Source organism: Styela clava, chromosome 1, assembly GCF_964204865.1.
Source record: "Styela clava chromosome 1, kaStyClav1.hap1.2, whole genome shotgun sequence".
In the NCBI taxonomy this organism is placed as follows: Eukaryota; Metazoa; Chordata; class Ascidiacea; order Stolidobranchia; family Styelidae; genus Styela; species Styela clava.
Window position 1 is genome coordinate 21169761 of NC_135250.1, and position 27960 is coordinate 21197720.

The 27960-nt window shown below is 34.1% G+C and overlaps 1 protein-coding gene and 1 long non-coding RNA gene across 5 annotated transcripts; one reads left to right on the forward strand and one right to left on the reverse strand.

Moving 5' to 3' along the window:
• LOC120338164 (voltage-dependent L-type calcium channel subunit beta-2-like) lies at positions 1–27578 on the reverse strand. Of its 4 annotated transcripts, XM_039406103.2 has the most exons (13): positions 27332–27578; positions 26334–26456; positions 10692–10811; positions 10007–10129; positions 8961–9062; positions 6972–7077; positions 6495–6564; positions 6018–6174; positions 5485–5653; positions 4960–5111; positions 4459–4554; positions 3724–3891; positions 1–3209 (listed from the first exon to the last, which is right to left on the reverse strand). In XM_039406103.2, the coding sequence occupies exons 1-13, from the start codon at positions 27440–27442 to the stop codon at positions 3111–3113; spliced, it is 1596 nt and encodes a 531-aa protein (XP_039262037.1). In that variant the 5' UTR covers positions 27443–27578; the 3' UTR covers positions 1–3110. The 4 variants fall into 4 exon arrangements, with proteins under 4 accessions (XP_039262037.1, XP_039262054.1, XP_039262045.2 ...); XM_039406120.2 differs by lacking the exons at positions 26334–26456; positions 27332–27578 and adding an exon at positions 22104–22300; XM_039406111.2 differs by lacking the exons at positions 26334–26456; positions 27332–27578 and adding an exon at positions 13501–13655.
• On the forward strand, positions 24977–27133 carry LOC144421994 (uncharacterized). The gene is made up of 2 exons (XR_013475079.1): positions 24977–25107; positions 26662–27133. It is a non-coding gene; the product is annotated as an uncharacterized LOC144421994 (long non-coding RNA).
• Positions 27579–27960: the final 382 nt, after the last annotated feature.

Genomic DNA, 27960 nt, shown 5'->3' on the forward strand with positions numbered 1-27960 from the left:
TAGACTCATGCAATAACTTTTATTTGTCTCAGATAAAAAGAAACGAGTAGCGGCAATGGTTTTCAGATAAAAAGAAACGAGTAGCGGCAATGGTTTGTAAACTGCAATATGAAGCGTGCCTATCAATTACACAAGAATTATATTTGCCACTAACTCCCACACAGAAGAATAATATGTTCCCATAAATAATCAACATGATTTGAGAACTTTTCTTTGTAAAACTTAGAATAACAAACGAAAATCTGTCAGAAAATTAAACCTACGAACTGGTTAGAATATATTATTGGTACAATAGGATCGAGGTGTGATCCAGCTTGGGCCATGCCAAGCCCAAACATATGCTTAGGTTGAGACAAAATCAAATACATGATAAGTCTTGAATAAGAATGAAAAGGGGAATCATAATCACAGAAAGAGAATTTCATAACAGTAAAGTTATACAAAAAAATGTAACATGATTTACAATATATAGTGGTACCAGAAAAATAAGTGCCAACATTAGCTTTAAGCGCTCCCAAAATCGGAGTAGTGGACTATACAACCATCCCCATAACAGGTATATTAAAATTCCGACATTTTGTAAGAAGCCCATTTTTTCGTACTGTATGCTATCTGGTCAAACCAAATAGATTAGTGGTGAAATTCTTAGAGCAATTTATTATAAATAAAATTTGAACTTTGAAACTGTTTTTTTTCAACCAGTAATCTGATTCGATTATAAATTTTCAACTACTCTACTACCCAGAATGAGGTACGAACTAATGGGAGAACAATAACAATTGAATCAAATAGTTTTAGTTCCAGAAAATTTTTAACACAACAGGTCTTTTTTCGGGCATGGACCAAAATGAATACCTTACTCTCTTCCTTATATATACATAAATGTGTTTTGTTTATATATTCTACAAAAAAATAGAATGAAATACATACAATGTACCACAACTGCAATAGAGTTCATGAAAAAATAGTACAAGTGGCAAGAAGAGAAGAAAAAGCAATGTGTATCAGTGTACCGCACAAAAAAATAGGAGTGAATACTTCAGTAACGACAAGTAATTTGTGTATTCAGTTCATTGACTGTGAAATAAATAATCTGATAGAAATTGCTAATCGTTTCAATTATTTATTGTAATGTAGGATAATCGTAACCTTGTGTGAAGAGCACACTGCAAAAAATACTATATAGTCTTTGCATAGCCTAATGAATTGTGAATTCTTCGGGTTCCAGATAGATGTAAAAAAAATGAAATTAGTATAAATGACTAAGGATTTTTAGTCATATCAAAAGTGTATTTTAAACAAAATCGACCCCCCCCCCTCATCTGTATGTTTCAAAGAAACCCCCATATTAGGATTAATACAACTCGATACCGGGAAAAAATCCTATCAATTTTTGAATGGCCTTTTTACAAATAACCCAATTTTGTTAAAACTATGTCATTTGTACACTCCTTTTTTAAAAAAAAAAAAGAAAACATTTCTAAAATATGAAGTACTAACACCGCTACCATGTACCAAAAAATGCTAATTATGAAGTAAGAGATATCCTCTGCAATTGTACCATACTGCTTGCAGTTGTAAATAAAGAAGACAAAGGAAAGAACGACAAATAAGGTAAGCGCTTCTTCCAGCAAAAAGTTTGTGTCATAATCTACAAACTATTAGAATAATAAATAAAATGTCTAAATCTTACATAATTCTACCGAGAAATTTAATAGAAACAAATAAGGAGCGGAGACATAGGAGCACCACATAATCATTGCGAGATGAGCCTGCGAAACTATTTTCACATTCATGGTGCTTTTTTGAGAATTCACATATATTTTGGTATATGCTGCATACACTCAATAGTTAAAACTGATGTCAACTTTTTTGATGTAAAAAACATATTGGTCGCGCATCATCTTTCGACACACAAGTGAAGATGCAAACCATTCAGTATTTCTCGAATGAGTATATTCTGAATGTATTTGGTCCGGGAATAGACAACGGACCTGATGTTACTTTTTCGATTTAAAAAAACATATTGGTGGCCATGGGCTATAGACACAAAAGAGAGGGTTAAAGCAAGGATGCACTCAAACCATTATTTCCAAATGAGTATATTTTTGAGTGGATTTGATAAATATTGAATAATGGGACCTTATGTTGCTTTTTTATGTAAAAACATATCAGTGGCATCATCTATTAACACGAAATTGAGGTTTAAAGCAAGGATGCACGCAAACCATTGAATATTATCCGAATGAGTATATTTTTGAGTGATTTGGTTTGAGAACGGACAATGGGAACATTAAGGTGCAGTGTATAAAAAAAAAGAAGAATAAACGTAACATCAACTATGTGCCATACTTGTATGACTATCATATGATATACAATTTCGATATAAGACATCTTCACCTTTTTTTCCAAACTAGTCGTATATCTTAGGTATTTTTAAGATGATCAATAGAATTTTAATTTTAACAAACCTATCAATACAATTGACACCAAAAGCAAAATATTTACACATAATTTTGGTAGGAGCCAAAAGTTCTAGATAAAACTCTTCATAATATAGACTCCTATACAACACAAGTGCTCTCTATCACCAATTGTGCAGGCAAAAGCGCCCTTGCCCTCAAATATATATATGACAGTGTACTTAACAGTATGAAGGCTTTCATATAGTATTTTGGGTGTAGTTCACCCTCACAATTAATCCGCTAGCTACGTGCTCTAATGTGCACAAATTTTGTGCTATTCAATTCATTCAAAAACTGAAAAATAGGTATTTCTGTTTCTCGCAATCACCACTATCATTTATTCCATCCACTGTTTCTAAGCAACTATTACTAAATTTATCTAAAGTTGGTTAAGATAAATGATACATTTCATCGAAGAAAATTGAATATCTGAAAATTTAGTTATACAAATTACTAAGGAAATTAGCCTATAGCAACATTAAAGCATCTTGACACAGCTATCCCAAAACTGTGTGATATTGTGCACTGCTATTCGCCTACAAAAGCATTACCAACAATGGGCCTGTAAGCAAGGGTGTATTTTGTGGGTTGCCACATATAGTTTGTCAGAATAAACGCGTAATATATAACGTCCTTTTCATTCTGCTATTTTTCATCTTCTTTATCACTAGATGGAGGATTTGTTGACCCGCGGCGTCCAGAACGAAAGCTCAAATTCCGCTTCAGCGATGTCAAAACGTGAACCTATAATAAAATGTTGTAAGATTTTTTACATTTTTGAACGATAGCAATATTTAGGAAGCTCAAGTGATTGACTCGATCCGAGTCACCATTCATCTAGGAATCAAAGCAGTTTGAGTCATTTGGAGGAAATGACTTATACTCGTATTCAGTTAAACGTCAATCAGACTTAGCTCAGTTACTGACTCGATTTCAGACGACCCGTAACTGGACGTTTTACTTAAGGTTCTGGGGAATTCTACCAAACACTGACCCTGTGACAGGTAGAGGTGACATTACTGTGCCAATTTCTAGTTGTTGGGGCAACTATTTGCTTTCTCATCCAATAATGGACCAACCAATTCCAAGTACTTAAAGATTGGAGTCACGATCAGTATATTTCAACTTTTCAGAAACTTCTGTTCTCAGGCATTACGGTAACGATATGTGACCTTTGTGGCCATATTTGAGCATTGCTCTCCTGTTTCAAAAATGCCGACATAATTCGTTAGAAAAATAAAAGCAATCAACATATTACCTGTAAATGTGTTGACGGTTGAGATGACGAGTTAGTACTTCTGGCTAATGCAGGATTATCAAACATGCTCTCAGGATGAGTAGCTCGCCAGTATGCTTGTAAATATTCCGCAAGATGTTCGCAAGCGTCTTCCAATTGATTTTCATCAAGAAGAACATCGAAAAGATCCTAAAAGTATACGACAAGGTATAACTGTATGTCTCATTTGAAGGGAATTTTCTCTAAGCAAGGTCACTCATACTCAACTCGGAAGTAACATACCTTTGAGCTGAGTCCTATGCAACCATTGAAATATCAAGAACTACTGAAACTGTATGGTTATTGTGTAACATTACACAGCTTTGAATACTAGTTGGCATGACACTTGAATAAGTCAAAGTCGATATGATCAGGAAACGAATAGTTTTGGTAGTTTTATATTCTAGTATTCATCTCTCTAAGATTGTAGAATGGAAAAGTACTTTTATGAGATAAAGGCGACTGACGATTTTTTGAAAAATAAAAATATTTTTGGCTTATCTGGTATACCCAATATTATTACGCCCTGAATAAGGTGATGGGAATGAAGACATACAACTTGGTGAAACTTTATCGACTCTTGAACTATATAATCTGGCACATCTTAATTTAATTAAAATTATAGAACCAGCCACAGGAGTAGTGTGTTTTTGTGGTCGCTTGTCCAAAGCCTCATTCAGAGCAAAATAGGTGCATGAAATAAGAAGATATACATACCGGGTTGCATTGTGATAATTTTTCCGCTGCAACTATTTGTACATTCAAATGCTTCGACTGAGATTTTCCTCGCGATTTTATGAGCCTTTGAAGAACCTGGCAGGATGTGAAACATTATTTAAAATTGGGATTAGAAAAAAAAAGCATGATTATTCCACCAAAAAATTGTCAGAAAAAAAAATAAATAAAAAAACTTAATGAAAACGAAATGAAAATATGAATTATTTCGCTAAATTCTTGTTATTCGGGTAAAAAAATCGCTTGTGTCGGAACTAATAGTTCATAACTTTCTTCTTCAAATTTTCTTTTCAAGTCTCATTGGACCTTGACATTTCGTCCAGGATTTAATTGCTTTATTTTAATTAACTTTTAACCTCGGGGACCTCTCTTGTATTTTGGAAATAGTTCACCTTTAATAGCAATAAATTCTAATTTATTACTTTTAAATCGAATTTGGAGTACATCTTAAAAATATACAATTGTACTTTAACATAAACTTACTTTTGGGGATGATATCTTCAAATACACCATAATCGGAGCAAGCGATGTTTTCAACAGTTGTGACGGATGATTGACAGTATCAGCGTCCAAAACGACAAGTTGAAGAGTTCGTGCAAGTTCAAAGATACGTTCAACTTCACTTTGCACTTCAGCTAAGTTAATAACACAAAGGAGATTGTCACATGTGTGGAATAGTAACTTACCAAACAAAAGGTATATATAACTTCAATTAACACAACTTCAACATAATTTCATGCCCACATTTATCCCAGCAAATAGCAATTCCTTACCTAATAAATGACACTGTTGTGAATTTGTTGACAATTCGCTGTCAACTTAATGTTTTTTGAGTTCCAGTTAATATTTTGACTTTTTTCTCAACACTGGAAGTTTCAGGGTAATTCATACTGCGACAAGTTTGAAAAATACGACTCCGGCTGGGACTCCAGGGTAAACATGTCAAACTCTGACCCCCAAACCCCCCATTTTAATCATAATTTTTTAAAGTTTATACACGACACATACCTATGCTTGATCTTGTGTTTGATTTCTCAATTGCTGCTCTTTTGATGGGGTTGTTCAGGACTGATCTTTTAGCGAGAGATATATCAGCAGTAACTCTTGTGATTGATATTTGCCCTTCGAAGCGTCTTTTCAGAAAATCAAAAATAGCTTTTTGCATCATGTCAGTCACCTGAATACAGTAAATTTATATTGAGTTACTTCACTTTCTCTTGGTTCTAATAAGATAAAATTCTCATGTTCATCAAGAGAGGAACGCTGGGAAGATGTCTTAATCCTGTAGCGAACCATGGCCTCTTGTCTGGTTACTAGGCTATGTCGATTATGGTGTTTGTGCCAGATGCATGGACTTGATGGTGATTAAAGCTGTAATTGACCAGAAGTGTCATGAATCACCTTACGACAGCAAGGAGTCCAGCAATCCTCATACACATACTTAATTAATTATTTGCAACCCACAGAGGGTAATTAGCGGCAAGAATCTCCGTAGCAAATGTGCCAACTGCCAAACTGAATATGTAAAAAAATTATTTAACCTCATATCCTTTTAATGATGGACCACACAGAACAACTGGCCTCATAGACGGAACGACATCATATGGAGGTATTGTCTCCTGCTTTTTGAAAAAGGTTTTCTTTTTTCCGTCTCGTCCTATTGTACCAGACTGAGATGAAACTGATGTCTTTGGACTTCTGTAAATGGAACAAGTAATAAAATCAAAACTTCAAATCAAAATTTGTTATTTGTATTACACAAATTAAGTGCAATATGAGTGTAATATGAAAAGCAGAATTGACTTAGTTGAAAAGCGGTTGACATTTAAAAAGTGCAGTGTGAACACTTAACTGGAAGGAAGCTGGAGCCAACATTCTAGATAATATGATAGTCTTAAATAGGGTTATGAAGTTGGAAAATTTATAATTGAATTTGACTCCAGAACGGCAAAAATTTTGGCACAACCCGGGTAAAAATTTTTTTTGAAATTGAATAAGAAAATAAGATAGAAAATTACCGTTGACTCGAAGTCATTGTAGGTGAATCTGAATCATCATCTTCGGCACCGTTCGTGTCAAGATCAGCAACTATTTATAAAATAAATTGTATTTGAAATATGATGATGACAAGAGCATGAATAGAATCAAAATTGGGAATATTAGACAAATCGTTAGCAATAGTGTCATTTGAAGTAATTGACATACAACAGCCAAACAAAAATACGCTTCATTATTCATTATCAATGTTTTCCCTGACCCTAATCATCGACTTCCTCGTTCACTTCTGTAACAATGGCCAATCAACAAGACACCAACAGTTATGTAACACCCTGGATAATTTTTAAAAAATTCTAAAAATTTTCTCTTTATTTGATACATCCAAGGCAAAATAATATACCAAAACAAAATCTGGTATGCATGATAATTTTGCCACAATCTCATATTTGCAAGAACACGGTATAAACAATACTAATGAAAACAAGAAAAAATATTACCTGATGATGGAGGTGTGGAACGTCTAGACTGACTCACTGTATCACCAAGACTTGATGTTGAAGTCCCTCCAGATTTTGACATATAAAATTTATTCGATTTCGAAGTCTAAAAGAAAGAAAGATTTCTTTATATAATATTTTCCAGGTAAAATGGTTTCGGAGTTATCGTGGCCTCGTAGAATCCCAGCTATTCACTCCGAGTTCTATGATGACAATATGACTGACAACTTTCTTTTCTTTGCAACTAATAGACGAATTGATTTCAAATTTTCAATACTTGGAAGATATAGGAAGCCGCTAGGAAATTATTACTTCTAAATGAAGTATGGGAAAATTCACAAAACAATCTCTCCGGTGATAGCATATTAAACATTGATTGCGCAAACAGAGGATGTTGCAATCAGCTATTCGGTCAATGGCAACATTGGGTCATGTATCTTCTTGATTGAAATATTTACGAACAAGGGGTGAAAGGGGCAAATCCCCCCTCCCCCTAGTTCAGTTACATAGTACAATATCCGAAACGGGTGAAACGATATTGTACATGATACTGTTTCGCCAGTGTTTTGAAGTATATTCTAACAAACTTCCTAAGGGCAATTATTAGAAAATAGAGGTTACTTTATATATACAACTGAATAAAACATAATTTCATCTATGAGATCTGTCTAATATGGGACCAAATAACAAGCATACACGGGTAAATATGGCATATCTGAAAAATATGCTGATTTTATTTAAAATATTCTTCTATTTTAATATAGTGTTTTCAATTTTGTATACTGCTATTACGATGCAGTTGAAAAACATTAAAAACATTCAAAAAGTATTTTCATTCAAATTAATTATACTAGGAAAATAGGAGAAATGTTTTGATATTCTCCAAATTGTGAATGAACGCTGACTGAAACCACAATGCAACAGGGTATAGCGATTATTCAAATTTGAATGGCAAAGTAATCCCATGGGGAAATTCGATTCAAAATAGTCAGACAGTAAGCGATCTGGCTGCATCGCTCAATGCAGAGTTTATAGTAGGCCTATACTTTAATAATCTCAAGAGTTGGTCTTGACTTGATTATAGGCATACTAAAAATGAATATTCAAAATAAAACGAGGTGTATGTTATGTCAAAGCATTAAGTGTTTCAAACACCTCACAAATTTATTTTGTAACATTCCATCTGACTAAAGACACATTTCCTCAAACAAGTGATTCACAACAATGATAATAGATGAATGGAATTACAGAATAAGAATGTGTTATTTTGTATTTGCTTGTAGTATTATCAATTTAATTAAAGTATTTAGTATTATCGTAATATATACAATATTTATACAAATATGATAAACTATTCGAACTTAACAAAAGACGGAATGTGAGTTGCGAGTGTCACACTCACAAGCTAACGATGCATAATAGATTGAACAGCAAATAAAAACAAGAATTTCCATGCATAGGGAAGGAAATTAAGATTGAATAGTTTAAAAATAAGCAGAGGAGGAAAATATATCAAAGCAGATTGGGAACCACTGTTTTAAGGTGATTGTTATAAATTAGGTGAGCTTTTCAAAACGACAGATATGGTGGTAGTAACTAAACAACAGTAAATATCAGCAGCTTATCAAAAAACTTGTCTAGGACTAAGGTGTGATACTCCTAATGTAGTATTCAAATTTAACTTTCGTGAGCTGTGGCTGTGGCCCATTTCCAATACTCTGAACACCTGTGGCCCTTGCTCTTCAATGGAAATACCTAGTTTTAATTTTAACATGCTTTGATCAGATACTTATTTATTAATAAAAAAGCCAACAAACAAAAGAAAAAGTACATTACAGTCAAGGATAAACAAATCAGTAAATTAACTTTAAAATTAATGTAGTCATCGTGAATGGTACCCAAAGAGGACCAAGCCCCCAGGTAGTCGCCGTGACCCCCTTAGTTCAAAAATTTCTGTACTAATGCGAGAAAGCAAGAAAAATCATTAACCTGTTGATTGCGTATTTGTTCCAATTTAACAGGTGACGGTATAAATCCCACTCCACATCCCTCCTTTACCAATCTCCCAATCCACCAATCATTGTTGTATCTCTATAATAAGAAAATATAAGTGTTAATATGAATTATGTGTAAGATTTAAAATAAGAAGAACTAAGGACACAAAGTGTGCATATGGATTTGTTCTTTAAATTGTTATTATGGTAACATGAATTGATGAAAAAAAAACTTTTCCTCCGAATCTAATGGACCAATCGTTTTGAAATTTGTAGTCTTTGATGACGGTTGAACCTGCTAGGTTTTTCCAAGCTTTTCACTGAAGTCTTATGGCTCCATATTCCTCCCTATACTATTTACGAAAAATGAGCACCACTGTGTGGTATTATATCAGATAAGTTGACATCTTTATGCCAAAGCTGGCATGGTATGTAAGCTGCAATACATACAAGAATTGCTACAATAATGGGAATTGATTTGCAATATTGATTTGAAACATTAGAATGATCAGATAGTGGATTTTAATAAGAGTTGAATAGGCTACTTGAACTACAGTTAGTGATTGGACGTCCAAGTCCAATATATTTTAGCATTGCTCTCTTGTTTAGAAGATATTTCACAAAATCGTGAATGACTATAATTTAAAAAAATGGTTTCCAGAGTTCATTTATAATGTATAATTTTATATATTCGAATTCGAATTAAAAACTTTTTAGTGACTTCTTCCATTTTTGATTACTAACAAATTGAAATCAATTAGTTTACGTCGCAGGGAAAAGCAATTTTTTTCCAACACCGAAGACAAGAAGAATTTATCAAACTTCGAGTCTGATAATAGTAGTAGAAATTGATTCTATTTGCATGATCTCAACATTAAAAAAACAATAGAAAAGCTTTGTTAGGTAAATACAAAGTGTAGCATTGTGTTCAGTGCTAAGGCCATGGATCCACTTAGACTAACCCTCGACCTCCACACTTAATCATGGAAGGTGTCGGTTTATATATGAACGGAGTATAGTTTATAATAATATTATTATCACCTCTTTAATGTGTAGAAAATCCTTAGCGTCGAAAGATACGGCTTTTCCTTGCACTGGGGAATCATCATCAGCTGAGCAATTGTATGCAATATTTGTGCGCACAGCGAATGCTACTTGTTTTGTCTAAAGAAATAGTACAGGTTAAAAAAGTAAATAAGTTGTATAAGTGAATAAATAATTTAAAATAGTACGTTTTATTCTTGAACAAAAGTACGTGACAGTGCTCCCAAGCTTATAAGTTACAATCATGTGCTATCACAAAGATACAAAGCCCAATTAGTGAACATCTCGCTGTGTTTTTAATTTATATTCTATATCACAAGGTAAGATAGTCCATATAGTATATATATATATGCTATGTCTCCTGTTTTCAACCTTTAGGCTTTAGTTTAGGAAACTTTCCTGAATTTACGTCCTGTGTAAATGTTTTTTGTACATTGTATAACAAATCTAACAATCGGGGATATATAAAAATAGTTGACAAATCGGGAATTCGATACTGCTTCAGTGAATAGGTTTATATTAGGAAATTTATAAATACCACTTCCTAAAAATAAAAACACATGAGAGTAAGCTTGCTAGTTAGTTAGAGGGATTCATTAAAAAATAATTACACAATGGCGTTTTACTAAGAAATTTTATCCAATGTATATTTATCACTGGTTCTAAGTATTTATGTCATTACCTCGGCTTTTTCAAGTTGAGCAAGAGCCTGTCGTTCGGTTTCACGCTTCAGTGCTTCTTTATCTTCCTCCAAAGATATGTCTGAATCTGAGGGCCGACTGTTGTAAGAGTCTGCTGAGCCCTGCAACAAAAAAAATTGACACGGATGTTTAACATCAATCATGGAGAAGAAAGCTGATAAGCCGATCATGCTATCGACAGGGCTGTAGAGTTGGAGTCGAATTTTAAGATCATTAAGGAGTTGGAATTTCATACTACAAATAATGAGTTGGAGCCAAAATTTTTCTTAAGCCGAAGTCGGAACCGTTTGTAAATTTTCCCCAACTTCACAGCCCTACCTATTGAGTATGGAAATAGTCGACCTATTATTTATTTCAGATACATGGACTTGATGATGGAAAAAGCCATAACCAATCTGTGGTTATGCAAATTACACTACGTTGGCGAGAAGTCCAGGGAACTTCTTGCACATAATTATTCACGCAGGATTCAAACCAGCAAGACCACGCGATGACGAGGGTGTTAATGAAATCAAAATCATAGTCGAGTCCAATGTTCTAACTACTAGACCACTGCGTTGTTAATTTTGCAATATTTGTAAAAAAATTCTAATTAAAATCAATCTACATTATTACACAAACAATATATATAATGATGATTGCAAGTTGCAACTTGCAAAAAACACAATAAACTGGCATCTTGGGTATTTTAACGGAGGAATAAACAACAACAAAAAAAACATATTTGACTGATAATAATGAGACATGTTTTTTAATTATCCCTAGTTAAGCAATACATTAATCCTCTGAGAACAAGCTATTCATTTGAACTCTGATAAAATAAACTCAGCTCACAAAATAAAATGCAGAGAACTAAACTTTTCATAATAAATATCTTTTTCCAGTCAATGGAAATTTTACCTTCTGCGTCTGTGGTTGAACGAATGATTGGCCCATATTGCCCAATGCACATACAAGCTAGCATACTGATGCTACCCCATTCCATAAAACCACAAAATCTTAACTACCGGTACAATAATATTACATAAAATGGTAGTTTTTGAAGTACAGATATTCAAATTATAATTTATTCTCAAAGAATTTCTTTCCACACAAGTCAAAATTTATTAAAAAAAAATTGAAAAATCCGGAATATACCAATGATTTGCTGAAGTATTATTTTCCCAAAAATTATTCATTAACAGAAATTACAAAGAGCATAGGAAAAACGGATCCCATGAAATTTATTACTTCTTTTAACAATTGAACTTCTGTTTGTGTATTATTATACCCAAGAGTTTTAAATTTTTTTAGGGCACTGCACAAAAGTTCTCTCAAGAGCATGAAATGATCTGGGTTCTTTATTTTGGGTCGCCCGATATAAACAAAACTTTCTCTTATAATGGTATCTGTACTGCCAACACTTGATAATATTATGAACTATTAAATTATCAAGCATTGATTTATATTATGAGTTATTATTACAAATAACAATGATGATTCAACTGTCATAATCATAAACATTAAAATTTATCGTACCTGGCTTCATCATAGACTACATTTTTAAATTAAATACGGGAATCGTTAGTCAATAATAATAATCAAATGCTTTTTTTTCACAAGTTCACAACAAGAAAGGTGTTGTAATATGAATAATTATCGATAAGCCTACACCCCAAAAGTAAAAAGAAATGGAATGCCCTGAGTTTAAAACAACTGTGTTCAAAACGAATTGTATATTCGATTCAAATCAATATCAATTTTTCCATACAGCATATTCACACCCTTTGAACAAGGCTCTACAAAAGCTGCCTCTGATATGTAAAGAGCTAACCTATTTTTGAAATACCTGAAGCATTTCACTGTTGCCTACCTAATTTATTACATCCCCGAGTGAGGTGGGGAATGAGTTAAGCGCCCCAGTTCTAGACTACGTATCAGCCAGTGTCGGGTATAGGAATAGCCAAAAAGTAAAAAGTTCCGGTGTTTGCAACATTTTTTGTTGGTGGGCTGTATAACCAACTTCAGACATCTAGCTGGGCCACACAAAAAAAATTGACATAAGTTGAGGCATAAACTGTCGGGATTAGGATTTTATGCTTGATGGGAAAAAATCTGAGTGTTGTTAAAAGCCACACTGGATGGCTTGGTGGGCAAAGCAGATCAGCAGTCTTGTGTATTAGATTAAAACAAAGATCTACATTGCAGCAAATCATTACACATAAAATTTAAACCTGTGATCCATAAGCACACAAATATGACAATGCAATTAACAGGTTAGGCCCATAGCTGGGTAACACTTTTGGCCCACTCAGTAAAATGACAATACGAGACAATTTGCAATAGACTTCTATCAGATTAGCTCTTCAGATAAAAAAAAATAACTTGCATACTGAGACATAAAGAAATCTTATATAAGCTTATTTAATCCCTTTTAACATTCCATTCAATCGAAGCAAATTAATTTTTCTAATGCATGACTCCAATCATTAGTAAGTACTTTCAGAACAAGAATATTCCTAAATGTTTTTATTGATCTTTTTCATGTAATGCATTGCAGTTTGAAGATGAAAGCTTTCAGACAAATTCAACAATAACACCTTTTTTAGAACAAGAGTGAGTTTATGAGTGACCAAGCAAATTTTCTTTTTTAATAAGAAAGGTAATTTAAAACAATTCAAATACAATTTACCATTTTAATAGTAAAAAATGACAATTCTCCGCAATAATATAATGATTTATGTCAACTTGCTAAAAAATATATTTTCCAAAACTAGTGAAATTCATAAAACATATTATTATTATACTCACAAATACTCTAGATCGACTTCTTTGTCTCTCATGTATGATGAGCAGAGGAGCAGTTTTATTTGTATAATTCATTCTCAACTTTTTATTAAAACTAATCCCCAGAAATTCACAGATGTCGATTTCCAAATATATTCCACAAGTCAAATACCAGGTTAGATAGTAAACATAATAGACGATGAATAGACTGCTGCTCGGAAGGTCAGCTGCCGCTAATAGGGAATGTTTCCCTCTTTTCTTGCTAACAACATCCCAAGGGTAATGGCTCAAATACGTAACTGCCGTGTTTGGTATGGCCACTCACACCTTAGTATACTAATTGTCCAACATCTGTTGGTCAAGTGCGGGAACAGTATGTATATATGGAAAAATGCTTTTACACACTGTAAAATATGTCTTTAGATATAGTATGATTATTCATGTGAGAAAAAATAGTGATTCATGGTCCATAGGTGGAAAATCGAGTCAATTTGCTTAACACAGCCAACAACAAAACCAACCTATTTTATAGTGAGTAGTCAAACTCAAAAAGCTAGTTTATGTAAAAAATAGCCTTTGATAAATTTGTAATTTCAGAAGCCGTTTTGTGCTTCTTACCAGGGTATTGTGACTTGCGTTTTGATAATTAGACAGTACAATATTTGTCATGTTTCATTGCTGGCCCATCCCTCGTTCAATTCTTATATGTGAGAAATTAATAGGCCATTTCTTTCAGATTCAATTTGAGAATGCAATTTTGAAGACAGCTGGCCACAGTGTGGAAATTCCCGTTTCAAAATGTCAGACTCGTAATGAGATTTTCAATGCAGTTCAGCATAACCAGCATATACTAAATATAACAAAATTTATATGTTTACCAAAGAATTAATGGAAATTGAGATTAATTGCGCAATAGAATATTTAAATACTTAAGTTACTTAGATATCAAAATCCCGATTCGAATACTCAAAGTCCATTTCATGATAGAACAATAGCGAAGAATGCCAAGGAATTGTATGAAAAGTCATATGAAATATTAAAAAAGAATTACATAGAGCGAAAAAAGCAAAATTGTGGGTAAAATATCACTCATTAAAACTGAAGTATATTTGAAGAAAAAAGTAATAGTTCACAAATGCTGTCCAAGTATAGACGGCAACTTCACATATAATCAAATAGCCGACATCGCCATATTTAATCAGAACTTTCAGAAGTGAACTCAACATAAGAATAATATGGTGGAGCGCAAGTATACCTTTCAGAACAACGATGCCAGATATAAAATAAAGTTTTTAATCCAGCTGACAAAGTCGTTTTCCTTGAACGCAGATCGATATGGTGAACTGAGGGGTGGCATGCGAACTGAAGAAAAGTTCGTGGCAACTTTCTTACACTATGAGATGTCGACAACTGACGCAGACGAGGGGGAGGCTGTTAATAAACGTATGAATACATCATACGTCACAATTTGGAATGTGTCATGACTATGCCTACCACGAAGCGCTATCATGGGTGCTTTTAACGTGTAAAATTCAACTCCACTGCGCCAACTTCAGTTTTCAAATAATACGACCGCCGACCGCAATAAAACCACAGTAAACGTAAACGACTACACGGGTGATGAACGATATCCTATATGTCGCCGCTGTCAAATTTTACACATATACTTCATTTTTGGTGGAAAACGACGACTTCCTAAACTCAAACAGACGATTTGTTTCGCAGACTAGCATGGGCGCCCAAGATTCAGAATTTCGTACTCAAAAAAACTGCTCGCGATCTCACTAAGATTGCAACAAATTGGGTAGACACGGCAAAGCTTTCAGTTCTTTTATAAATAGTAGTCTCTAACCGTCTAACGTATCTGAGATAGCTTTTTATACACGTATTTATACGAATTCCGCTCCGAGCTTAACTGCCCGCTGAGGAGCTACTGCCTTTAGTGTTCGGAATTGATAACGCAACGAGGTGATAGGCATAGGATTTGATCAAAAACTATCAAATTCTAGGATAGCGTTTTATTTGGACATGAACATACATATTTCAATCAAATACGACTCAATCAGAAACGCAATACTAATGTAGAAACACTGCATTGTGATAAATGGTTCTCACTGATTGTGGTATTATTTTGCCGTGGTGAATTAAACCTTTAAAGTATTTGCGTAAAGTTTTATTTTATTGAAAACATTGTCATTGTAAACATATCTTGTTATCAGATACTGTACTGGTATTTATATAAAATAGTGCCGAATAATAACCACGAATCACTGAAAGCGAGCATTTACATGTGACGATAACATTTATGGCGGTGTATCGTGTATCATCAAAATTTTTCCAAACATAGAACGAAGATATATGGAACAAAAACCGCTTTGTTCATATCCCTCCTTTCCTGTTTATTGAAGCATCGCGGGTCATAATAATAATTACTATTCGCGATACAAGTCACCTGCCAGCTCTCATGAATTTTGCAAAAGGATGGAGTCGCATACACTTTGTACGCGTTCGGTCGGACAAATTAGTTCCCATATGCGAAATGATCCGAGTTCAGATGGAGTTGTTTCCATATATACACAACGTCAGAAAACATCGAAAATAAATACAATTTGTGGGGTTTTCATGAGTCGCGGAAAGTTCTGTCACGTAAATCGAGTACTTGATATCTTGCACATCTGATTACTGCCCAAAAACATGTATAAAACCCATATTCATATGGTTAAAATCCTGGGCAACAGAACTTTCAAACATTTCTTTCGGCACGTTCACACGGGCGGCATCGCGCTCGACCAAACGCTTTTTTTATTCGCAAACACGCAAATAACAGAAAACGACAGGTTAAATGACGATAAAATATCATTTGTTTACCACATTTTTCTTACTTCATAGTGAATTCACTCAAAACTTGATTAACAGATAATCTGGTTTCAAATTCCCAATATGACCACGAAAGTGAATATAAATTAGAAATGTTGTAAATTTGTTGCTCAAGTCAAGCCTAATTTATAATTGTGTATTAGAAAATAAATTACCGTACTTCACGCATTAATTAAGGGGCATTAAAATCATGAACGAGGACTAAAATATAAATTCCAAATCCGTTTATCGGAAACGTGTCCGATCGTTTTGCTAAATTGTTGTTTTTATCTTTTCACTCTTCTCCGCAACTATTAGAAACTAGACCAATCATTTTCAAATTATTTTTTTTTACATTTCGTTTGTGGCATATGGGACCAGATACAGTATCGAAAACTTTGATGTTTTATTTTGATCAAAACTTATTATTCCATTGTGCTTGAGAGGTCCGCCACGCTTGTCCGTCGAACCTATTAGGAGAACTCGGTGCTATCAGCCTTACCGTAACGGTGCCGATGTGTGACGTTAGTGATTAGTATCTATATATTTGAGACTTGATCCCTTGTAACAGCTATCATGGTTGGTGCCATTTTAATTGCGATGAATCTTCTTAATAACTACAATTCTACTTTTCGTTATGAATACAAGTATTTCAATAACATTTCAACGTTGTTAAGTACATGGAGTGCATTGAATTAGTGCAGCGTTTCCCAAACTTTTTCGGCCACGGAACACTTACACTTTTTATCTCGCCTCGCGCAACACCAAAAAATGAAAAGTTAAAATTTATAAAGAAAAACGGTGTAATGTAGCGGTTCCCAATGGGTTCGCCGTGACGAGTTGCCAAATGCGCCGCGAAAACTAACAGAATTGTGTTAAACATACCTGAAATATGATTGAATATTTTACATATTGCATTTATTATGTTTTATTGTTTCTTAATTTAAATGCTGTGTATATGAATCAATAAATTCACCAATTCATATTTTTTTACCTGTCTATGTCGTTTACTTTCTATCACGTAGTGTTTGCCTCCAATGGAGATAGAAATACTTGCTGCAATTCCGCGAGATGCAGACCTGCAGTTTATTTATCTGCTGAATTGAATTTAGCGAACATGAGTAATTTTTTCAGCATTTCATAGTAAAACCAGGCAGAGATGGGGGAAGAAGAGTTGACCTTTTGCCTTTGCCCTTGTTTGCCCATAGCAGTGGTTCTCAACCGGGGGCCGCTGGCCCCCCAAGGGAGCCACGAAGCAGTTCAAGGGGAGCCACGACACAAGGCTGATAATTGATAATAAAGCGACTTTGTTTGCATGCTTTCCTTTTAAAATAAAATTACCCGTTCAGCGTTCACCTCTGTTTCATTGCCTGAATAGGTTATTTGAGATCGCAGGATGTATTCACTTTCTTGTGCATGAATTGTTTGATCATAACGGTATTTGGAATCTACCAATCAAAATAGTTCGCCGGAAGGCCGTCTAACCTGTAGTTTTACTAGACTGCGAGATAACCTTTACTATCTTATTATAGACGCAAAAACACATTTGTAAATTCCTAATGCCCAAAATACGGAAATAAAAGTGCAACGAGTGCAAAAAAAGCGCTGGAAGGGGGCTACGAGCCATACAAGATTGAGAACCACTGGCCTATAGCAAAACCAGAAGGATTTCTGTAAACTTGACAGTCAAAAAGTTACGCCGACGGTTAACGAAAATGCCACTACTCTACCTTAGTTAGTCCGTTTTAGGCGGACGATGATGCGATGATATTGAATGGTCAGTTGGGCGACAACTTCACGATCCCTAGATCGCAATGGCGATATTTCCTTCTCTATGGAACACTCGGAAGACGCTCGCGGAACACAGTTCGGGAAGCGCTGAATTAGTGTATTGAAATTGTTGGGCGCATTCATTAAATATATCTAGCGCTATTTAAAATTAAGAAAATGGAACAGGCGACGGGCCTTGATAAAGCATCCATTTTTTTTGCGACAAAAAACGTAAACATTCACCGCTTCTTAACTGAGTTGCGGGTACAACATTAGAGTCTATCCATAATTTATGATGATAAGTCACGTGACCGATGGACTAGGAACGTCTGCAGAGAAAAGAGAAAGCGATTATAAAGACCTTTTGATATAACGACACAATGGCCAACGATCGCTGAATATGGAAGGCGTTCTGGTAGGAAAATTAATTCACAAAGTGAAAGCCCATTGTCGAAAACTATTTTTCAGATATAAAGGATGCACGACAATGTAATGGATTTTGTGACTGAATAGTCTATTCAGCGAAAATGTATATTTTTTAAACAATCAATACTGGGCCTACGCAGCTATAGCGCAATTCACGAATGCATGAAGAAGTCCGATCTCGTGTTACTGTAGGTATAACATCCAGCTCCCCCTTATACAAATTGAAGTAAGCCGAAATTTAAATTATGTTGTCCATTGTATGATGAGACACACTGAACATAAACCCGAAGTATCTTAGTGCTTGGAACTGTAGTGTATTTACATTGTAACACAAAAATTAATCACCAAGTTTGCTCAATTACGTATATTTATAAGTAAAATTTTCAGTATTCTCATCATAATATTACATTGTATATTTTCGGTTGTTTTTGTTGTTCCAAATCAGATAAAATGACTATGGTCATTCCAAAAATGACTGAACTGTATATGTGGATTGACTAGTCTCCTTTCAAAGTAATAATATATTTCAAATATAAATTCTCTTCACTTATCCCCCCATTACAGCGAACTGCTTGAAAAATAGTGGGGAAACACAACATTCTACACGACACAAGGGAAGTTATTTCGCTATTTAGGTATCGGACTCGATTGTATATTTTCTCAACTTCACAGCCCAGTCGAAAACAATTGAATACGTCCAGCGACCCGTTAACAACACCTGAGACTACACAGAAAACTAAAAAATGTGCAGAACAGAATAAAAATTTCATTTAATTCGTTAATGCCTTTTTGTGGATAGGGGGGTCATAAATTGAAAAATTTGGAACACCGTAGATGGGTACTCTCATTCTCTTAATATCAAATTCTTTCTTAGGAAAATGATATACCAATTTATCGGAACTGACATAATTAACATTACGTGTTGAGGTTTCAAAGTTCAATTCCCCACTCACTTCAATTTCACACTCTGCCGCATTTGCGTAGGAAGGAACATGAGGCGACGTCTTACGTCGGACGTCGATATATTTTTGCGTGAGAGACGTCGATATCGCCTTGCGTGACCTTCATCTCTCACGACGTAACGTCGATACCGAAGAGATTTGCGGCCGACGACCACAACAATCTACGCATGACCACGTAAAAGACTGCACTACATTGTGAGCAAGAGAGTGATACATACAAAATTAAAATTGAAAATTAAAAACTCAATCGGAAGATTTAGGCTTGATCTCCAGATAATACAATAAATTCTATCGGATGTGTCGATTATATTTCTGATAAATTTCAAAATTTAAATCAAAAATTTGATTATTTTTCAATTCGAGGAATATCGATAACCTAATATTTTTGTATCAGATGAATACTTTTGGGGGAAAAATACTTCAACGCGCTAAGCGCCCTTCATATTTGCTAACGCTAGGCAACATAATTCTCACCATTAAAACAACGGAAACAAAAGAATATAATACTTTATCTAGAAATATAATTTGGAGAAGCTAATTTGTATTACGCCGTACTCCATTCTCGTATATGAGCAGTATGCAGCAGATTTTTGAGGAGTTTGTTTTAACCAAGACAGATGTTATGATTATCTTTAAGTTAAATGTACACTTTTTCTCAATAACCGAAATTGATGATGGTAAAATATATCAACCAAGTATGTATATATTCTACGATAACTAGGTATTGAGCTTTTTTCCTAAATTCACATATAAATTCATTAACGATGAAATTCTAGGTAAGAACAACTTAATTTCAAATTTCTATGAACAATTCAGAACTATAAACCAGGAAAAGATCGACTATCGAACGTAAATGCATTATGGGTTTCCACGGTTATTCGTTCAATAACATTGCGAACGATTTTTTTGTAGCGAATACGCAGGAAGCCAGCTATTTATAGATCAAAATCAAGTTAAAATCAGATTTGTACGATGGAAGCAACATAATGAATATATATAAAAAAATCGTTTTATTTCATAGCACAGAACGAAAAGATTTTAAGAATCATGGTACAAGGAATGGGCGGTCAAAAATTAGTATGTGTTCGTAACCTTTCGCAGTACAGAAACGGTACCGTGGTCTTAATGACCTCGACGGACCACCAGAACGCAATGCTCACGGGGAGTGCAGATCGATTTTTTCATAACAACAAGTACAAGAATAAAAAGTCTAACAACAACAAATAATACCAAAATAATCTATAGGTCCGCTTCGTGTCCAAATAAGTTAATAGGAAATAATCTGATAGCGTCCTTTTGGCTCCTCTACAAATCATGGCTATGTACAAAAAATCCACCAATTAGCTAATATCGATAGCATCTGCCTTTCACAGTACATACAGTATTTCATATTATAGGGTACAAATATCTTGCAGCACAGTTTCACAAATTAAATTCTGTAATGTTCTTTCAGACCTCCTCAGAACAGCAGTTTACAGCAAATTTTATTATTCTACACACCACTACACAAAAAATAAATCAAAAGAAATAAACAATAATCACAGTAGTATGCAATCACTGTACAAGTAGTATTAGAGAATTCGTCTTTTAAAAAGGTTTGGTGTGATTTAAAACGACTCCAGAGCATTATTAAAAGAACAAGTATCGGCTTATAATAAGCACATCAAAGCCGCAAGTTAAATGAACCGAATATTCCTAGATCAGTCCTAATAATAGATAAAACCGTTACATTAATGATATTTGTACGCGATAACGGTCGATTCGAACAGCTAACCGTAATTTTGTCGCCTACTATTTTGAAGGAAAAATGAACTCATTTTAGCGGTAGAGAATATTTTAAGATTAGTTCACGCAATGCATACACCCAACTATTGTCAATAACGATAAATCAGCTATTCATGATACATTTTAAAATGATGTTCTCTATATGAAATGCGTCATGTTTAACGAAGAAATTATATAGAAGCATTATATAGTCAGTGAGTTTAAGATAGTAGATATATATTATATATACCGTAGTTATAAAAAAAAAAAAAAATAATTGTCCATATTACGAGGCTTCGATCACTCGAATTGATAATTTTTCAGATAAAATTATTCTGAAATTCAAAATGTTTTTATACGGAATATATCTAATTTGGAATATTCGACTCGTTTTGTATACCCTGCATATACCATTGACACAGTTACATTCGCTATTCCTAGTCACAGCGACGAAAAAAAGGAGCTCAATTTTTGAGCAGGCATTCATAATATCGAACCCAAACGCGCTAGAGCGGCCAATGAACAACTTATTTCAATCAACTTTCCCGCTATAAAACACAGATATCCTATTAAACTGAATATGAATCCACATATGGGCCTTGCATGCAAATAACGAGCATTCAGATGGCTGAAATGAGCGCGACTTAATCAATAATTGAAAAACATCATCTCAATCCGTGTGACGTCATCACAATACAGGAGAATTAACTCAAATCCCTCGAGACTCAACTTCGATCATAATGATGTAACAATCAACAGATAAGTTTGAGAAAGTACAGCGCAGTGACGTAACAAATAACCTGCCGTATAAATTGTAAAACAAAATGTCAGAATATAACGAAGTCTTACTTGAGATTTCCAGTACAAGAGCTCTTCAGTGGATGACATGGGTATAGTATCTCGCATAGCACAGCGCTATCATGTGTCTAGGGAACAAGCCACGAACATCGTATAATTCCACTTGTTGCTAGCAAACGACACCTACTTTCACCTGTTGCCAGATATTCAATATCGCATCCTAAGACTATTTTATTACACCCGTAGGTCTACAATAAAACAACGGTTTTGAAGAATTTTATAAGGAAATTGGAAAACAAAATCAAATACGATATCGCCACAAAAAATACGCCATGATACGGTTGTGGGAAAACTCCCAAATTGTGATTCTACTTTTCAAAATCTACCAGCCGCAGTAGAAAAACATAAATAGAGTCTTTATATCTATAACGAATGTTTATACCGTTCCCAGGTATGTTATCTTATAAATATCAATTCATTTCCGTCCTGAAATCGGTGTAAGTCTGCGCTATCACAAGCTTACTAAAAATAAAGTAATGATTCCAAAACTTTTCTTCCAAGTAGCTCAAATTTCATCATCATCAACTTTGCCACATTTCAGCATAAACCAGTATTAAACGTCTCCTTCTGTAACATGTAACTCGCTCTATTGGAAATGAGTTTGATCATACCAATTATACTGGCTCGGGTAGTTTCAATGATCTGGGTAAATGGTCCCCCTTTTTTCATTCAAGGAGTATATACCGGGACAAGGCTAATTGCACAACAAAGGTTCACGATAGAGCGTGTTACTGCAAAAATGTGGTGGTCGCGGTCGTCGGCACACTGAAAACCTTAAAATGAACACTGTATCTCTTTAATATATTTATTTTAATTGGCGAGATTTTCAATTCACAAAACACCAGTTACTTAGTCTCCAAACCTGGCGATTGGATTAATATTGTAGAAAATTAACGGCGTGGATTCCATTGTTTATATAAGCTTTCAACTTAGAAATGAAGGAGGATGTTTCCTAGAGTATCGACTTCCTCGTTTCTCGCCGTAATAATAACCAATCAGAAAGTAAGTTCATGTTGGCGTAGTAAAAAATAACTTTTAAAATTTTTTCAATAGTAAAGTATAGGAAGAATTTATCTGGTGTCAAGAGTCTGGGAAAAATCCATTGATGAACAAAAAACGACCCGAGCGAACTACAATTCAGAGTGGGCAAGTAGACTTATATAATTCTATGCAGCACTATCTTTACTACATCTATCTCGATTAGAGTTATAATATGATACTGTCTCTTCTCTGCTACTGCCCTTCCCTATAGTTACAACTGTTTGTCACTTCAAAAGTTCGTAAAAAATCAACTACGGCGGTTTATTACTTAATCTACAAAGAAAAATTGACTCATTTCTTTCGAGCACAGCAAGTATAAATCCTTTTTGTATGTTGTAAGCAATAGCAAACAGCAGCGGTGGTTCGCTTTCCCCGTGCATAATCGAAATAGAAAAAGGCGACCAATCGATATTTCCAACGTTCCTTTGTCGCACAGGGAGCCGACGTCAAGTGAAATTACGGGATACAAGTAATCATGCATGGATGATACTTGATACTCTTTCGGCATTAGGTGCGTTAAAAAACTCACTCTAAGCTGCAGCAAGCGAGCAAATTAGAGGGCTACCGTTAATTTATATTATGCGCCACCATCATTACGTTACTTGGTTATGATATACTGATACCATTAGGAACATGTAAACAATTTAAATCAGGTATGCCAATTACAAAACAAATGTATCACGGACTTAGATGATTTCTTTATGATATTAGAACCTGGGTGTCTCTGCTTCATAACCAGCTTCGCTTCCGCAGTAAAACTATGTGCTAATTTTTTTCTGATAATTTGAATAAGATCGATTATTTTGCTAGCAAAAAATAAACCTGGCTCGTCTTTCTATGAAATTAGTTTTGGACCGAAATGGTGTTTTTCATCAAAATTTTGTAGAGTACTCCCGTTAAAATATTCAATAGATTAAAATTATTTCTAACTAAAAATCTTTGCCAGAACGACTGACAACTGTACCATTTTTTTGTTAATCCTTGAAGCATGAAAATTTCTGTCAATGATTCAAATACTATTATTTATTGTCTTTCTCCATGGCTGTGGAGTGGCTGAAAATTTACAAATAAAATTTTTTCTTGGATCTGACCTTTGGCTCCGACCTAAATCTTCTCCCCAATTTAGGTACTCGAAATTTGAACACTGGTTCTCAACCAGTGGGCCATGGTCAACTGCTGGGCCACAAACTTTTAAAAAATTACAAGAGTTATTGATAAATTAGTTCAACTTTGAGTGTATTAGCAATAAATGATAATAATACTGTACTAAGCTACTAAATGGTAATTTTTATATTAATTATGGTAATGGAAGTGTCTAATTATGTATGAAAATTTTTTTGTTTTTCTTGTAGTTTTTCCTTTGCATGAGAAAGTTAATGGGCCACAGAATTTATTGTGCAACCGAAGTGGGCCACAAGAGAAAAAAAGTTGAAAACCACTGCCCTAGCACAAATACATCTCTGTAATGTTTCGTTTAATAGAGCTATGTCACTCACAGGGTTGACTAAACCCAAATAATTCAGTATTTCAAATAGATTCTAAAATAATCTTCTGGAATATGAAATATCGAATATATTCTGAAATGAGTCTGTTATACAAGAGAAAATTCTTTAAGAACATTGTAAATTTTTTAGAAATCAATTTGGTTAGGCAGAATAATTGAGACGAACACTAGTTTGATCAGTATTCTTTATTGTATTCTGTCTGAAATGAACTGATTTTTTGTCTATCATAATATTTAAAAAAAATATATTCTTAATTATTCCCGAAATCAAGAATTAACTAAATCGAATATACCCAATTTCAAATATATATTCAATTTAGACATTCCTGGATACTGCAATGATGGTGGAAAAGAGTGCAGACAACTACTGCAAGTGATTCAAGAGTCTTGCTGAACAAGATTTCACCATGTTGGCCAACATACTCAAATTTTGATAATAAAAACATACCGGTAAGCGTATTCAAGCCTTATCCAATTAACAATAATAAACTGTTTGGAACGCTCAGGTACCTTAATTTTTTTGAGGTAAATGATTACGGTCTTCAATGTATATATGTTTGTTACCAAACATTCTGTGATAGCAGTATAGCATAAGCTTTTTTTATTCATAATTTCAAAATAATTCATATGAAGGCGCTAACAAAATATCAAAGCGTAAATATTTATTAAAAAAATATGTTTATTGCGAGTGTTTATGTTAGAATGCTCGATTATACCTTGATAAAACTGTGATATTAACAACACGTCAACACATGAATATGATGAGACTTATGCCCTTTGAAAATGTGCAAGAACTTGTTTTGTGGTTTGACTGGTAATATGCTGAGGTATTATCACCTATTTAGCACCAAACTGGAGTAAACCGTCTAGCGCATGATGTCAAATAAACAACATAAAACATAGATTATCTAGAATCTAGATAGACACCACAACAAGGAACATTTAACATAATTTCTGACACACCATATAAATGATAATTTTTGTCATTTTCAGCTCAAGCAGAATTTGCCGGTATATATTTGTTAAAACTTTGGAAAAAAAAAAGTTAGAGCTTTTAAACCCTTGTATCATATTTTTAAGTCCAGTTTCCACAGGCGTTGTGCTTTATTTTCCTGACTATACACCGATTGCATGTATTACATTGTATTATCATGCTTCCACAAAACTGCATTTGGACAGATATTTCATGATAGTAATCACATTTGAAAACCTCAGTAAATATGGAGCTGGAGCTGCTGTTATTCCGAACCAGCTCCTCAGCCCTGATTCTTAGAGCAGAGCATATTTATATATTCTATATACCGGTAAATATATCCAGCAATAACCAAAGTTCATTTAGTAACCCATGGAAATTACTGTGCTTTCATGGCAAAATTATTAGATCATATTCATAATTATTAAAAGTAATGCAAGGGCAATATTTGCATCAAAAAATATAGGAGTACAACGAATCTGCTTAAACTGACATTATTAATAAATGAATAGGTTGTATAAAGACTCAGCTAACAAATTTACAGAACTATCAACTTATAACTAATTGGCACCTCGGTAGTTTAATATAGCTTTGTTTATGACTGCACCATCTCAAATTTTGATATAGTGTCTGTGACACTAACAGGCATTTCTTTGATCAAATATCTATTACAAGTATTATGACAATGATCTGGAAATCTAACCTGTCTTACAAGAGATGATTGTCGAGGCAAACCACCACTTGCAAGGGGAGATACTTGAGTTGGAACAGTTGAGCTGTGTATCAAGTCCTTTCTCCGAGCACCAGTACCTTTGCTGACAGGGCTCTAAAAAGTAAAATAATATAAGAATTGAAAATGCATCATCCCACAGCATATATGGAAGCTAACAACATTCTTGGAATGCTAAAGTGATTCAGAATGTATATATAGATCACATGCTTATTAAGTCTGCATATTCTAGATTAGATGGATCACTGCTTTACAAAATTGTACTTATTTTTAACTGAATCTGTTTGTAAATTGTTTACAGAACTCCAAATGATAATTCCAGTACAACCACAATCCCTATCTCTATCAGTTTTGGTAAAGAAAGGAGAAGACAAGTAGCTCATCAATTTGAGTTGAAAAAAGAGCAAAGAAGAAAAAGCTAAAGTCAAATAAAAGTATTTCAGAATCGCACAATACTGAAATACCATGATTATTATCTAAGACAAGCTGTAAGAAATAGCAATAACTTTTCCACTTATTAAAGCTTGCCAATATGATATGAGCACAATTTGGAAGAGACATATGGTTTTAAATTTATCAGGTTTTTAGTTTTTCTTTTCAAAGATATAATGTGTAGTACACATAACATTGGCAAACTGACTACTGCTGGCAAATCTTAATAATGGCCAACTTAATCCTTTGTTTTTTTTGGGCATGAAATATGCCAAGCAGTGAAGCAGAGAAAAAAAAACAATTCTCATGGAAGATCGTTTCTAGAACAAAAACAAAAATTGTGTATCAAATGACTCAAAATAGCAGAGACCAGAACCACTTTAGCACCATTTGAATCAAGAAATAATGAAAGCATGGTTGGATCTCATTCAAACAGAAAATGTAAAGAGTTCTGAGAAGTGAATTTCTACCGAAGCAGACCAGATCTAAATCATTCAATTCAGAACATCAAATAAATAAACAAAATAAAAAATGCAAACCGGGCGTTCCATAACCCCAAGTTCAATATCTCTATGATTCTGTTGAATAGTGCTCATCATATTGTGAGCTTGGTGTGTCATGTCAGTATCGTCCCAATCTCTTAGAACCATGACACCAACGCTGCTGGTTCAATATTCAGAAGTTCATTTAGAAGAATAATATCATCCAGTCCAACCATAAGAACAAAGATCATTGGAAATAATCTATTTAATTCAATATTTTCTGGAACAAAAAATTCATGCAACAAAATATAGGTAACATACATTCAAATGCACTTTACTACCAGACAAGTAATACCAGCAGACAAGTAATATACTTCAGTCATTTATCCAAAATATATAGATTGGATCCTTTCCTATGAAATTTCTTGTACATTTACAAACAAAATGAAATAGACAATACAGACTGAGCAAAACTAAAATGTGTTGCCCACTGGTGGTATATACCTTCCAAATGATATATACATACAAACTACCTTTGGTCAACTATTATTAATCCAGAGCAATCTAACCTTAGTCCGATAAAAATTGGTACACTATATATCACGGCTTCTCAAACTGAGGGAGTCGCAGTACAGTTTCTCTTGGGGCTACGAGCTAAGCCCTTTACTGGAGGCGCAGTTCTTACC